At 42.0% G+C, this 14,672-nt stretch overlaps 1 protein-coding gene and 1 long non-coding RNA gene across 4 annotated transcripts in view; one reads left to right on the top strand and one right to left on the bottom strand.

The window, feature by feature from the left end:
• Positions 1-5,049, bottom strand: part of LOC109874781 (protein kinase C iota type-like) — a 45,592-nt gene extending 40,543 nt beyond the window's left edge. Inside the window, exons 1-2 of one of the 2 annotated variants that reach the window (XM_031810591.1) lie at positions 4,997-5,049; positions 4,698-4,857 (exon numbers count right to left, since the gene is read on the bottom strand). In XM_031810591.1, coding sequence (XP_031666451.1) covers positions 4,698-4,777 — 80 coding nt within the window. In that variant the 5' untranslated portion in view covers positions 4,778-4,857; positions 4,997-5,049. Of the gene's footprint in view, positions 1-4,697 lie in introns of both variants that reach the window. The other variant, XM_031810590.1, reaches the window with a different exon arrangement.
• A 5,994-nt stretch (positions 5,050-11,043) lies between these two features.
• On the top strand, positions 11,044-12,792 carry LOC116358630 (uncharacterized). 2 transcript variants are annotated; one of them, XR_004206400.1, is made up of 3 exons: positions 11,044-11,116; positions 11,701-11,828; positions 12,053-12,792. It is a non-coding gene; the product is annotated as an uncharacterized LOC116358630 (long non-coding RNA). The 2 variants fall into 2 exon arrangements; XR_004206399.1 differs by lacking the exon at positions 11,044-11,116 and adding an exon at positions 11,134-11,615.
• The last annotated feature ends 1,880 nt before the right edge of the window (positions 12,793-14,672 follow it).

Raw genomic sequence — 14,672 nt, forward strand, 5'->3', positions numbered from 1 at the left:
TTAAAAATAAACCCGTCGAACACATCAACAGCAAGGAGAATCGAAGTTCTAGCTATGGAAGTTTTGGGAACTCTTTTGGGCAGACTGCAAATCTCTGAGGTAAATGTCTCCTGCTGTGGACAAGCCTACTGACATTGAACAGTTGTGCTTATTTGTGAGATTTTATTTTTAGGGAGAGTGCTTTCGGGAGGACATGCTCGGCTTCATGCCATTGGAGGGACACACTACTGGTGAGATCCTTTTTTAGAAAATGGTCTCCGATTTTTCAATGAGAATGGACTCGATTTGTAGTAAGTTAACATGCTTGTCACAGATGGAGATCCGTCTACGGCGAGCAGAGTACAGGGGCCCCGTCTTCCCGCCTATCAGTTCTTTCAACGAAGATGAGATCACTACACCGAGCTTAACTCAGAGGTATGTTTAAAAAAAACGCCATGGACTCAGTTTGGCCTATCCTAAACTTTATCCGATTAACATCTGGCTTGCAACATGGCTTGTTTCGTAGTCTGCTGAAAAACATGTCTGTTAAGCATCATGATCTACTTTTACATCATGATGTTAGGTGGCTATGCAAGGGTAATTCTCTCAAGCGGGTATGTGAGTTTAGGGAGGAGATAGCAATCGTGGACAAAAGCAACTACGACAAGAAAACCTGCTGACGTCACGCGACGAGGGTCCCCTACAGCTGGTGTTAGTAGACATGTACGCATCAGTTGATCTGAGGCAGGCGCTTCTGTCTCTGTGACGTTTTGGACTGAGCATATTATTGCAGAGCAAATAGCAAACATAAGAGCATTGGCGTGTTTTTTCTTTTAACAATGTTTTGATCAACATACACATGTGGATCCAGCTTCTCTTACATTCATTCCAGAAAAATGAACACTTGCTCCTCCTTGTCAAACGCGAATCTTCATCACTGCCTGCGGGTTGGCCTGACTCCTGCCAAACTTTTCTGATCTTTCCCTAATCTAAACAGTGCAATTTCTCCCATTAGAAGGGAAACACGTGTGTGTGTGTGTGTGGGGGGGGGGGTTCTTATATTAAGACAGGAAAGATTGAACTGAATACATATAGAACAGAATGTGATGCTGGTCAACAGAGATATGCCATGTTTCCTATGTGTAAAAAATTGTATACAAAAAAGATCCAAACAAAAGATTAATGTATGTACGTACAATACACTGTGTTATGAGTACAAATGTGTTCCATTATTTCAAAAAGTTGATGCATTGAATTACTCTTAAAGCACTCCAGACGAACTTTTAGCAACAAGTCATTTAAATAAAAGTGCTTTCTAAGATTCTAATTGTGTATTGTTAAAAATAAAAAAATCAGTCTTAGGAAGAGTAATCTCATGTAGAAAATATCTGGCCATATTCAAATCTGTCCCCTTTAAAAATATAGTTGAATAGCCCTGGCATAGAGGTTACAGTGGTTATTGTGGAATAGCCCTGGCATAGAGAGTACAGTGGTTATTGTTGAATAGCCCTGGCATAGAGGTTACAGTGGTTATTGTGGAATAGCCCTGGCATAGAGAGTACAGTGGTTATTGTTGAATAGCCCTGGCATAGAGGTTACAGTGGTTATTGTGGAATAGCCCTGGCATAGAGAGTACAGTGGTTATTGTGGATTAGCCCTGGCATAGAGAGTACAGTGGTTATTGTGGAATAGCCCTGGCATAGAGAGTACAGTGGTTATTGTTGAATAGCCCTGGCATAGAGGTTACAGTGGTTATTGTGGAATAGCCCTGGCATAGAGAGTACAGTGGTTATTGTTGAATAGCCCTGGCATAGAGGTTACAGTGGTTATTGTGGAATAGCCCTGGCATAGAGAGTACAGTGGTTATTGTGGAATAGCCCTGGCATAGAGAGTACAGTGGTTATTGTGGAATAGCCCTGGCATAGAGGTTACAGTGGTTATTGTGGAATAGCCCTGGCATAGAGAGTACAGTGGTTATTGTTGAATAGCCCTGGCATAGAGGTTACAGTGGTTATTGTGGAATAGCCCTGGCATAGAGGTTACAGTGGTTATTGTGGAATAGCCCTGGCATAGAGAGTACAGTGGTTATTGTGGAATAGCCCTGGCATAGAGAGTAGAGTGGTTATTGTGGAATAGCCCTGGCATAGAGGTTACTGTGGTTATCGTGGAATAGCCCTGGCATAGAGGTTACAGTGGTTATTGTGGAATAGCCCTGGCATAGAGGTTACAGTGGTTATTGTGGAATAGCCCTGGCATAGTGGTTACTGTGGTTATCGTGGAATAGCCCTGGCATAGAGGTTACAGTGGTTATTGTGGAATAGCCCTGGCATAGAGGTTACAGTGGTTATTGTGGAATAGCCCTGGCATAGAGGTTACAGTGGTTGTTGTGGAATAGCCCTGGCATAGAGAGTAGAGTGGTTATTGTGGATTAGCCCTGGCATAGAGGTTACAGTGGTTATTGTGGAATAGCCCTGGCATAGAGAGTAGAGTGGTTGTTGTGGAAAAGCCCTGGCATAGAGGTTACAGTGGTTATTGTGGAATAGCCCTGGCATAGAGGTTACAGTGGTTATTGTGGAATAGCCCTGGCATAGAGGTTACTGTGGTTATCGTGGAATAGCCCTGGCATAGAGGTTACAGTGGTTATTGTGGAACAGCCCTGGCATAGAGGTTACAGTGGTTATTGTGGAATAGCCCTGGCATAGAGGTTACTGTGGTTATTGTGGAATAGCCCTGGCATAGAGGTTACTGTGGTTATTGTGGAATAGCCCTGGCATAGAGGTTACAGTGGTTATTGTGGAATAGCCCTGGCATAGAGGTTACTGTGGTTATTGTGGAATAGCCCTGGCATAGAGGTTACTGTGGTTATTGTGGAATAGCCCTGGCATAGAGGTTACTGTGGTTATTGTGGAATAGCCCTGGCATAGAGGTCACTGTGGTTATTGTGGAATAGCCCTGGCATAGAGGTTACTGTGGTTATTGTGGAATAGCCCTGGCATAGAGAGTACAGTTGTAGTTGTGGAATAGCCCTGGCATAGAGAGTACAGTTGTAGTTGTGGAATAGCCCTGGCATAGAGAGTAGAGTGGTTGTTGTGAGTACTTAAAGCCATTGGTTATCAGGCTATTATGATAACTAAGATGGTGGGAAGGAAGAGAGAAAATTGACAGCTTTGTGCCTGATGTGATGTGCTTGGAGGGCTTTCATTGAATATAAGAATATGGCAACACACTTACTCTTTACAAAGCCGGGGCTGAACCCCTATGGCACCCTATTCCATATATAGTGTACTACTTTTGACCAGAGCCCTGGTCAAAAGTAGTTCACTATATAGGGAATGGGTGCCATTTGGGACACAAATCAGGCCTTTGTGTTGTGCACTGATGCAGACAGAGAGCTGCTATAAAAGACAGGCACTGCCTACTTACCAAGAGAGGAAAATAATATCTTTCTCTCACTGACCCTAGTTCTCTGTCAACCATTCAACCTACATTCCTCGGGAATCCTGCCTCTGGTTTGGAGGCCAAGTGGCCCTGTGTATTTATGTCAAACTGGCCATTATTATTGGACAGTATGAAAGCATATATAAAGATCAGAGCAATAGTAACAGTATATGACTGATACAAGAAAGTACAGTAAAACTGTATATAGGACTGATGGTTAGAATCAGAAATGCGATTCGGATGAGAGCCAACAGGGATGTAGGCCTTGCCTGGATCCAAACTTAATTGTTCTGTTTCAACATGGAGTAAAACATTACTATGCCACTTGGATCCAGGCTAACAGAGAAAAGCTTTTCTCTACTAAAATATTATTGCCTTAACCAGTGTTCAGTCACAAATGTATAGAACAGCCCATGCTTATATATAGCCTGGTTGCCTTAATAATGAGTGGCATGTCCCTGCACTTGACAAACCAATTAAATGCTTCATACCAGATTCCCCAAATACTTGACATTCCTAGGTGGTCATCTCAGAAATAGTATGGATGTTTTGCTTCCAGAAACAACTCGTTTAATTACCTATAGACAATAGTGCTGGCTGGGCGGCTATGTAGACTTAGCGTGAAATACAACAGGTCTGGCCGAAGGTACTGGTAATACACGTTTGGCAAGTCTCACTCTGGGAAAAAACCACAATCACAGACTCGGCATCACACAAGGAGTGTTAGGCAACATCTGTGTTTGACAAGTGATTTCCATCTTGGAATGCAACTACTGATCACCATTCACTAGCTAGAATATAACCACAAATAGTAACATCTCAAAATAGGCTCTCTAATCTATTACAAATAAATAAAAGGTTATTCAATGTAGGTTATTCATAAGATACTGTAAAATGGTTCAGTACAGTTATAAACACACCAGCTTCAATAGCTGGCTATGAGGACCCTGACAGGAATCAAAACATCCAGCTAACGTTAGCTAGCCTCTAACTAAGTCCAATGTAACGTTAGTTAAGGCATGTCTCAAAACCTGTAGCCATTAGGGCAAGGGGGGGGGGGGGGGGGGAGTTTCACTTGCTTAAAATAGATTTGAGATAAAGAACTTGTATGCTAAACTAGCAGCTAGCTACATGTCTGGATAGTTCCACCCTGCCTGTCAAGTTTCTCTCTAACGCTACCTGACTAACGATATCTGGCTAATAAAGCCCAAGTTACTAACGAGTCAAATAACGATTTGTTTAATCCCAAAAGAAATTGCAAAACCTAACTGTGTACTCACCCTTTGTAGTAAGCTTTTACCCGGACTTGGTAAGGGTTCTCGCCGGGGTGAGACATGCTACTGTCCCGCAACGTCGGCATTATAAACTCTCTGATTCGGACGCTCCGCTCGCCGAAGATGCCTTCCTACTGTGTACCACACCCCAAACCCTCTTCTGTACCTATATCGATAGATAAAATAATTAGCTAGCTGACTAGTTATGGAAACGAACAATTGGCACTTTCTTAATTTTACAAAATTCAGACATAAAATAAGGTAAAAACTTGAAGGAATCCGCCAAACAACACTCCTTAACTTACTACTGTAAAGGCCTCACGACGGACGAATCCATTAGCGGAATGTAAGAGGGGCAACAAATTACTTCAATCAACAAACTAAACAAAAAAGATACTAAATATTATCTGCGATCAGTTTATATAAAACATATATAATACAATGCAAATCATGTGAATTTCATATATTATAATGATAGACAATGAGTACATTTTCATTTCAACACCACTACTTTAAAATGAATGTGTTCGCCAGCATTCCGATTGTACCAACTGAAATGGGAGGTTGGGATAGACCAGCCTCGTACGAACCATCCTGATCGCGGGCTAGACCTTTGTGGGGTCCTTGGGAATTATATTGTATATTGCCATTTCTACATATAATTTCAATTCTAATGAAATATGTGGAAGTTGAAATGGAGTTATTGATATGAAAATCATATTTTGGAAATAGAGATGGGTATTATTTTTGCCATACAAAACTAGACCTACAGTCATACAGAATCCACGATGATGCATGAATGACAGATACCAGCAGTTCTCTGTTCAACATCAGCATGATTTATGAAGTCTGGAAAATCTGTGGCCTCTTTTCCCGAGTCTAGTGTCACCTAGTGGACAAACAAATGCCTAGTATTGCAATAGATACTACCAGTAAAACTTGACATTTTTTGTTTGTTGCATGTTGAATGATTTTGCTTGCATTAATTCTCAAACGCTCCAACAAAAAGACTAGACACAGAACTATTTGTAAATAGGCTTACAAATAAGATACATTGGAGCCTTATAGGCTATGGCATGCGCCTTGTTGTTCTCAATTGTGCCATTTATTTGTGAAAGCAGGAGCCCTTACTATTTTCTACATGGTCATTAAAAACGACGATGTCTTGTAAATTGGACAGTCTGTATGTCTCCTACTCTCGGTCGTCGTCATAGGTCTATAAAAACTGTCTGCGCTATTCCTGGCCTAATCTAAATTGTTGCCATGGTAACATTTTTTGAGTCTGCAGAAGATAAATTGTGTGTGATTTGTTTTATATCATGGCAGCTGTAGGGGCTTAATTCTCAAAGCATCTCTGGTCACAGAGACAAGACAATATCCTCTTGAGGACATGTTAGTCTTTTCTATGCTTCTACACCTGCATTGCTTGCTGTTTGGGGTTTTAGGCTGGGTTTCTGTACAGCACTTTGAGATATCAGCTGATGTACGAAGGGCTATATAAATAAATTTGATTTGATTTGATTTGATTCTATGATGCACGCCGATGGTGCAAAATACTAAATGGTGACTTGAGAGGAGACTGTTTAATGTATTAGGCTAAAAAGCTCTGACGAAGGCCGTGAGGCCGATACATAAGCTTATTAAATATCAGTGATACTATCAAGAGCAGTGTGCGGTTTTCTTTTTCCTTCAAATGTATTAGGCTACAAAGTTAATTCAGCAATAAAGGATATGTTGTGTTAAATATTTTCATGTAGGCCTATTTTTTTTTTCAAAAGGTGGGCAAGCAATAAAGATTTAAATGCAATTTGAGCAATTTACAGTAGCCTATATAAATTAGAGGCATTTATTTGTGGTGATCGTGGGTGTAAAAGCCTCGACGTTGTCTCCAAAATTAGACATGTTTTATTTTTACAGTGAAGACCTCTGCCCTGTTGTGTATGGTCCTCCCACACTGCAGGTGGTGCTGTGTATAGGTTTTCATCCCGTAGGTTCTAATGCTTGACACGTTTAGAACATGAATGTGACAGTCTGAACCCGCAGGGTTTTGTTCGGCCACTTCGCCAGGAGTCAGGTCTAGTAACAAATCCAGCCAGGTAACAGCGGTGATAGGTGAACGGTTGTGCATGGATATATAGAGCTATTATAGGCAGCCATATAATTGGCAAAGGAATTAGATGATATGCCCAAACTGAATATATTTCATGTAGACTAATAGATTACATAAAGGAATTGCTATCCGATTTTATTTTGAAATAATGAATACATAAATAATCGTTATGATAAGCTGAGGCGTTCTACAGCCTATGGTTGCCAGCACTGCACATGCAGCGATAAAAGGGGTGACTATAGCCCAATGCATGAATTACCCAAGTCTAGAAATACATTCTGCACATGATTTAACAACAATTGTTCGTATTGATTTTAAGTTCCATAATGGATTTGATGCATTGCTATCGCTGCATGAAAAATGTGTCTAACTTTCACCTTGCAAAGCAGACTTGCTTTTCGTCAGTGCATGGTTGTGGCTATATGGGTTGGAATAATTTGTTAGTCCAGCACAAGAAATCCTACACACAGGTGTGAAAATATAACATTGCGCTTCAGGAATTGGAACATTCTTAATATGTGTGGCAGTTAGCCTAGTGGTTAGAGCGTTGGGCCAGTAACCAAAAGGTTGCTAGCTCGAATCCCCAAGCTGACAAGGTAAACATCTGTCGTTCTGCCCCTGAACAAGGCATCACTGTTCGTAGGCTGTCATTGTACATAGGAATTTGGTCGTAACTGACTTGCCTAGTTAAATAAAAAATATCAGCAATCTCGAATGGTCCTTTTTAAGCAAACTGTTTGGATCAAATTAAAGAAGCTACTTTATTTACACAAAATTACATGTAAAATATTTCAAACTAGGCCACTTCATTTTGAGGGTTTGTGTGATTTAAAAAAAATACATTTTCTTAAAAATTTCCTTCAACAATTCAAATGCTGAAAAAACTTCAATTCGGTTGGCTAATAAGGCTATATTTTTCAGATTCTTCCGGTCTTTTTACATGTAGGCTATGAACATGATGAATAGTGAGTAATCAACATGACATCAAATTGCAGTCTTTATCAAATACATTTCAGATCTGATTGCACTTTATTGCATATATTTTAGGCTATAGGCTATTGAATTCAGATTATTTGGAAATGGAAAATGTCAAGGTTATGTGGAGGAAACTCGGGGGGGGGGGCTCCCGAGTGGCGCAGCAGTCTAAGGAACTGCATCTCAGTGCTAGAAGCGTCACTACAGAACCTGGTTCGACTGTATCACAACCGGCCGTGATAGGGAGTCCCATAGGGCGGCGCACAATTGGCACAGCGTCGTCCGGGTCAGGGAAGGGTTTGGCCCGGGGTTGACCTTCATTATAAAACAAGATTTTGTTCTTAATTGACTTGCCTAGTTAACTAAAGGTAAAAAAAATATATATATAAAAAAATACTAGAAAGTTGTATATATTATTCAAAAAAATTAACTACACTTGTTTGAAAATGCAGCAGATCAAAGTGGAAAAGGCAAACCAACCATATGAATAGGCCGAGCTAAGCTAGACCTCATTCTAATATGAATAGGCCGAGATAAGCTAGACCTCATTCTAATATGAATAGGCCGAGCTAAGCTAGACCTCATTCTAATATGAATAGGCCGAGATAAGCTAGACCTCATTCTAATATGAATAGGCCGAGATAAGCTAGACCTCATTTTAATATGAATAGGCAGAGATAAGCTAGACCTCATTCTAATATGAATAGGCCGAGATAAGCTAGACCTCATTCTAATATGAATAGGCCGAGATAAGCTAGACCTCATTCTAATATGAATAGGCCGAGATAAGCTAGACCTCATTTTAATATGAATAGGCAGAGATAAGCTAGACCTCATTCTAATATGAATAGGCCGAGATAAGCTAGACCTCATTCTAATATGAATAGGCCGAGATAAGCTAGACCTCATTTTAATATGAATAGGCAGAGATAAGCTAGACCTCATTCTAATATGAATAGGCCGAGATAAGCTAGACCTCATTCTAATATGAATAGGCCGAGATAAGTTAGACCTCATTCTAATATTAATAGGCCGAGATAAGCGAGACCTCATTCTAATATGAATAGGCCGAGATAAGCGAGACCTCATTCTAATATGAATAGGCCAAGCTAAGCTAGACCTCATTCTAATATGAATAGGCCGAGATCAGGTCGACCTCATGTTAGTAACATTACTCATTTTAATAAGCCAATGTTTCTGATTTGTTATATCTGGGCTAGCCATTATACTTCAATGAATTAAATAGGACAGTTGAAATGTCAAGTAGGCCTTAACACATACAACAACAGGCTACAGCTCATTCAAATAATATAGTCACTTTTGCTAAGATTTATTTGTGACTGCCCCTGGACACTGGTAGAGTATTTGTCTCATAGACAGCCTTCATATCCATATACAGTGGGGAGAACAAGTATTTGATACACTGCCGATTTAGCAGGTTTTCCTACTTACAAAGCATGTAGAGGTCTGTAATGTTTATCATAGGTACACTTCAACTGTGAGAGACGGAATCTCAAACAAAAATCCAGAAAATCACATTGTATGATTTTTAAGTAATTCATTGCATTTTATAGGCTACAGCTCATTATTATTTGTGTGAGTACGTGTGTTCCGTTTGCACATAGAAATGTAAATTCATATTTTTCTTCAGGTTTTAAGAAATGATTCGGCAGAATGTGCGCACAGGAAACCCTTCGCTTATCAATCTGTAGGTTTATAGCCGCATAGGCTACGAGGCCGACGGGGAGCGTGAGGAGAACTCTGTCTTGGTCTACTACAGCAATCCTCATCTCATCTGTTAGTTACAGCGATATATGCCCAATCCTCATCTCATCTGTTAGTTACAGCGATATATGCCCAATCCTCATCTCATCTGTTAGTTACAGTGATATATATGCCCAATCCTCATCTCATCTGTTAGTTACAGCGATATATGCCCAATCCTCATCTCATCTGTTAGTTACAGCGATATATGCCCAATCCTCATCTCATCTGTTAGTTACAGCGATATATGCCCAATCCTCATCTCATCTGTTAGTTACAGCGATATATATGCCCAATCCTCATCTCATCTGTTAGTTACAGCGATATATGCCCAATCCTCATCTCATCTGTTAGTTACAGCGATATATGCCCAATCCTCATCTCATCTGTTAGTTACAGCGATATATGCCCAATCCTCATCTCATCTGTTAGTTACAGCGATATATGCCCAATCCTCATCTCATCTGTTAGTTACAGCGATATATATGCCCAATCCTCATCTCATCTGTTAGTTACAGCGATATATGCCCAATCCTCATCTCATCTGTTAGTTACAGCGATATATGCCCAATCCTCATCTCATCTGTTAGTTACAGCGATATATGCCCAATCCTCATCTCATCTGTTAGTTACAGCGATATATGCCCAATCCTCATCTCATCTGTTAGTTACAGCGATATATGCCCAATCCTCATCTCATCTGTTAGTTACAGCGATATATGCCCAATCCTCATCTCATCTGTTAGTTACAGCGATATATGCCCAATCCTCATCTCATCTGTTAGTTACAGCGATATATGCCCAATCCTCATCTCATCTGTTAGTTACAGTGATATATGCCCAATCCTCATCTCATCTGTTAGTTACAGTGATATATGCCCAATCCTCATCTCATCTGTTAGTTACAGCGATATATGCCCAATCCTCATCTCATCTGTTAGTTACAGTGATATATGCCCAATCCTTATCTCATCTGTTAGTTACAGCGATATATGCCCAATCCTCATCTCATCTGTTAGTTACAGCGATATATGCCCAATCCGTCAAGTGTAGGCCAACATTCACTTTAGAACTTTATTCAAAAACAACCGGCTCAAAAATGTTGTCATTTAGATATGCACTTATGGTTAGATTTATTATATGATGAGGCAATTTATGAGCTAAATTACAGTCCCTCTTTTCAGGGATACAGAAGAAGGGAAACCATATATAAATGTTCTAGTTTCAAAATAATACCTGCCATCAAATCCATATCATCAAATCATCATGTTTAGTTACAGAGGTTTTTCTGTGTGTTCTGTCCAGTTGGCCCATTGATATAGACAATAGTGTTACCAGAGTGATGGACTGACAGAGCCCTGAGGAGACAGAGGAGGAGGGAAGAGAAAGAGGAGAGACCAATGGGACTACTGTCACTGCACCGCAGGAGTTACCACGGTTACCACCAATGCCACCACATCGGTGGTCATCACTATTACAAAGGCAGCCAGCAGCACAACCCCCCCCCCCCCCCCCATGCAGCCATGCCCCTCCCACCTCTCTGGGCACCACCCCCACAGAAAGACAGGTTGTTCAGGTACGAGGGGAGGAAGCCAGAGGAGACAGGAAGCCAGAGAGGACCGTTTCTGTCAGTGTGTTAAATTAAACCACATATGTATGTCAAGCAAAGTCTAGTTTTCTAAGTATAAGAGTAGTCTAGGTTATCGTGACCAAACCCAGGTCGTCCACATGCCTGGAATCCAACCCATTTCAGACTGAGCTTAAGACGAGGCATTAGTTCTGGGAGATAAAATTAGTCATCAGGTCTGGTGAGAGTAGTTCAGGTCTGTCTTGTGTGGTAGTCACTGAAGCACCCCCACTACACAATAGGAGTAGTGTTTCTTTGCTGTGTCTCTCTATCGAGCAAGCCATCCACAGCAGGCCCCAGACCATGGCAGCTCAGTACCTGCAGCAGATGTACGCTGCTCAGAAGCAACACATCATGCTGCAGACAGCATCTCTGCAACAGACACAGCCACACAGTAACAGACAGTCCCCCACCTCACCCCCCTGCAGCCAACTGCATGGTGTCCCAGGTATCAGAATCACAATCTCAAACACCTATCTGCCTACCAATGCCTAGTGAGACCACCGTAATTCTGTCTGTCTGTCTGTCTTCAGATCACCATCCCTGCCTCTCCCGGGAACAGGCCAGCTGATTGGTTGTTCTGAGTTCCAGCTCCACCACAGGCAGGATTACCTGGCAGGTCATGCTCCTGGGGACTGCCTCCTGTAACCAGGCCCAGATGGTACCTTCCATCTCCCTCTTACTCTTAACAGTTTTGTTGCGCATGATAAACGATCTACTTGCCCAAAGATCATAGGAAGTAAAAGAAGAAAGCTTTCATTGTAACCATGACAATTTCTCTGTCTCTTTTTCCACTGATGTTTTCCAACAATTTCTCTTTCACATTGGGAGTTTCTACTAACTTTTTCCTGCTTTCCTCTTTCTTCTGCCTCTTCTGTCTGTCAGTTAATTCTGACCCCTGTGGCCACTGTGGCAGCAGTCCACTCTGACCTGCCTTCTGCAGCTTCTCTCAACTCTCCGCCTCCCAGGTCAGCAACCACCAATTGGATCAAGGGTTAAAGGTGAAAAAGGTTAAGAATGCCAGGCTAGCTAACCTGTCGTCAGAAAGCACAGCAGGAGTTCACATCTCACTACTGCCAAGATGTCATTTATATAACTGGATGACAAATACATTTGATACTATTTTTACATTAAAAAAATGTAGGCCTATCTGATCACTGCACTGTAAGTCGCTTTGGATAAAGTTATCTGCTAAGTGTTATATACAGTATCTGACATGGCTAGATATGTGGACAGGTGGTATATATTTGACTTGGTATTTCATGGCTAGACGTGTGGATAAGTGGTATATATTTGACTTGGTATTTCATGGCTAGACGTGTGGATAAGTGGTATACATCTGACTTGGTATTTCATGGCTAGATGCGGACATGTGGCATACTGTATATCTGAATACACTGTAACATACACTATATATACAAAGGTATGTGGACACCCCTTCAAATTAGTGGATTTGGCTAGTTAAGCCACACCCTTTGCTTACAGATGTAGGAAATCCAGCAGGCATCCATGCAATCTCCATAGACAAACATTGACAGTAGAATGGCTTTACTATAGAGCTCAGTGACTTTCAACATGGCCCCTTCATAGCATGCCACTTTTCAAACAAGTCAGTTCATCACATTTCTGCCCTGCTAGAGCTGCCCTGGTCAACTGTAAGTGCTGTTATTGTGAAGTGGAAACATCTAGGAGCAAAAACGGCTCAGCCGCAAAGTGGTAGGCCACACAGGCTCAAAAAAACGGGACAGCCGAGTGCTGAAGAGTGTAAAAATCGTCTGTCCTTGGTTGCAACACTCACTACCGAATTACAAACTGCCTCTGGAAGAAACGTCAACAAAATAACTGTTAGTCGAGAGCTTCATGAAATTGGTTTCCATGGCTGAGCAGCCGCACACAAGCCTAAGATCACCATGGGCAATGCAAGTGTTGGCTGGAGTGGTGTAAAGCTCGTCACCATTGGACTCTGGAGCAGTGGAAACGAGAACTCTGGAGTGATGAATCACACTTCACCATCTGGCAGTCCGACGGACGAATCTGGGTGAGGCGGATACCAGTAGAACGCTACCTGCCCATGTTTAAAATCAAATCAAATTTTATTTGTCACATACACATGGTTAGCAGATGTTAATGCGAGTGTAGCGAAATGCTTGTGCTTCTAGTTCCGACAATGCAGTAATAACCAACAAGTAATCTAACTAACAATTTCAAAACTACTGTCTTATACACAGTGTAAGGGGATAAAGAATATGTACATAAAGATATATGAATGAGTGATGGTACAGAGCAGCATAGGCAAGATACAGTAGATGGTATCGAGTACAGTATATACATATAAGATGAGTATGTAAACAAAGTGGCATAGTTAAAGTGGCTAGTGATACATGTATTACATAAGGATGCAGTAGATGATATAGAGTACAGTATATACGTATACATATGAGATGAATAATGTAGGGTATGTAACATTATATTAGGTAGCATTGTTTAAAGTGGCTAGTGATATATTTTACATCATTTCCCATCAATTCCCATTGTTAAAGTGGCTGGAGTTGAGTCAGTGTCAGTGTGTTGGCAGCAACCACTCAATGTTAGTGGTGGCTGTTTAACAGTCTGATGGCCTTGAGATAGAAGCTGTTTTTCAGTCTCTCGGTCCCAGCTTTGATGCACCTGTACTGACCTCGCCTTCTGGAGGATAGCGGGGTGAACAGGCAGTGGCTCGGGTGGTTGTTGTCCTTGATGATCTTTATGGCCTTCCTGTAACATCGGGTGGTGTAGGTGTCCTGGAGGGCAGGTAGTTTGCCCCCGGTGATGCGTTGTGCAGACCTCACTACCCTCTGGAGAGCCTTACGGTTGTGGGCGGAGCAGTTGCCGTACCAGGCGGTGATGCAGCCCGCCAGGATGCTCTCGATTGTGCATCTGTAGAAGTTTGTGAGTGCTTTTGGTGACAAGCCGAATTTCTTCAGCCTCCTGAGGTTGAAGAGGCGCTGCTGCGCCTTCTTCACGATGCTGTCTGTGTGAGTGGACCAATTCAGTTTGTCTGTGATGTGTATGCGAGGAACTTAAAACTTTCTACCCTCTCCACTACTGTTCCATCGATGTGGATAGGGGGGTGTTCCCTCTGCTGTTTCCTGAAGTCCACAATCATCTCCTTAGTTTTGTTGACGTTGAGTGTGAGGTTATTTTCCTGACACCACACTCCGAGGGCCCTCACCTCCTCCCTGTAGGCCGTCTCCTCGTTGTTGGTAATCAAGCCTACCACTGTTGTGTCGTCCGCAAACTTGATGATTGAGTTGGAGGCGTGCGTGGCCACGCAGTCTTGGGTGAACAGGGAGTACAGGAGAGGGCTCAGAACGCACCCTTGTGGGGCCCCAGTGTTGAGGATCAGCGGGGTGGAGATGTTGTTGCCTACCCTCACCACCTGGGGGCGGCCCGTCAGGAAGTCCAGTACCCAGTTGCACAGGGCGGGGTCGAGACCCAGGGTCTCGAGCTTGATGACGAGCTTGGA

The sequence above is a fragment of the Oncorhynchus kisutch genome, linkage group LG30, assembly GCF_002021735.2.
Source record: "Oncorhynchus kisutch isolate 150728-3 linkage group LG30, Okis_V2, whole genome shotgun sequence".
Taxonomy (NCBI): domain Eukaryota; kingdom Metazoa; phylum Chordata; class Actinopteri; order Salmoniformes; family Salmonidae; genus Oncorhynchus; species Oncorhynchus kisutch.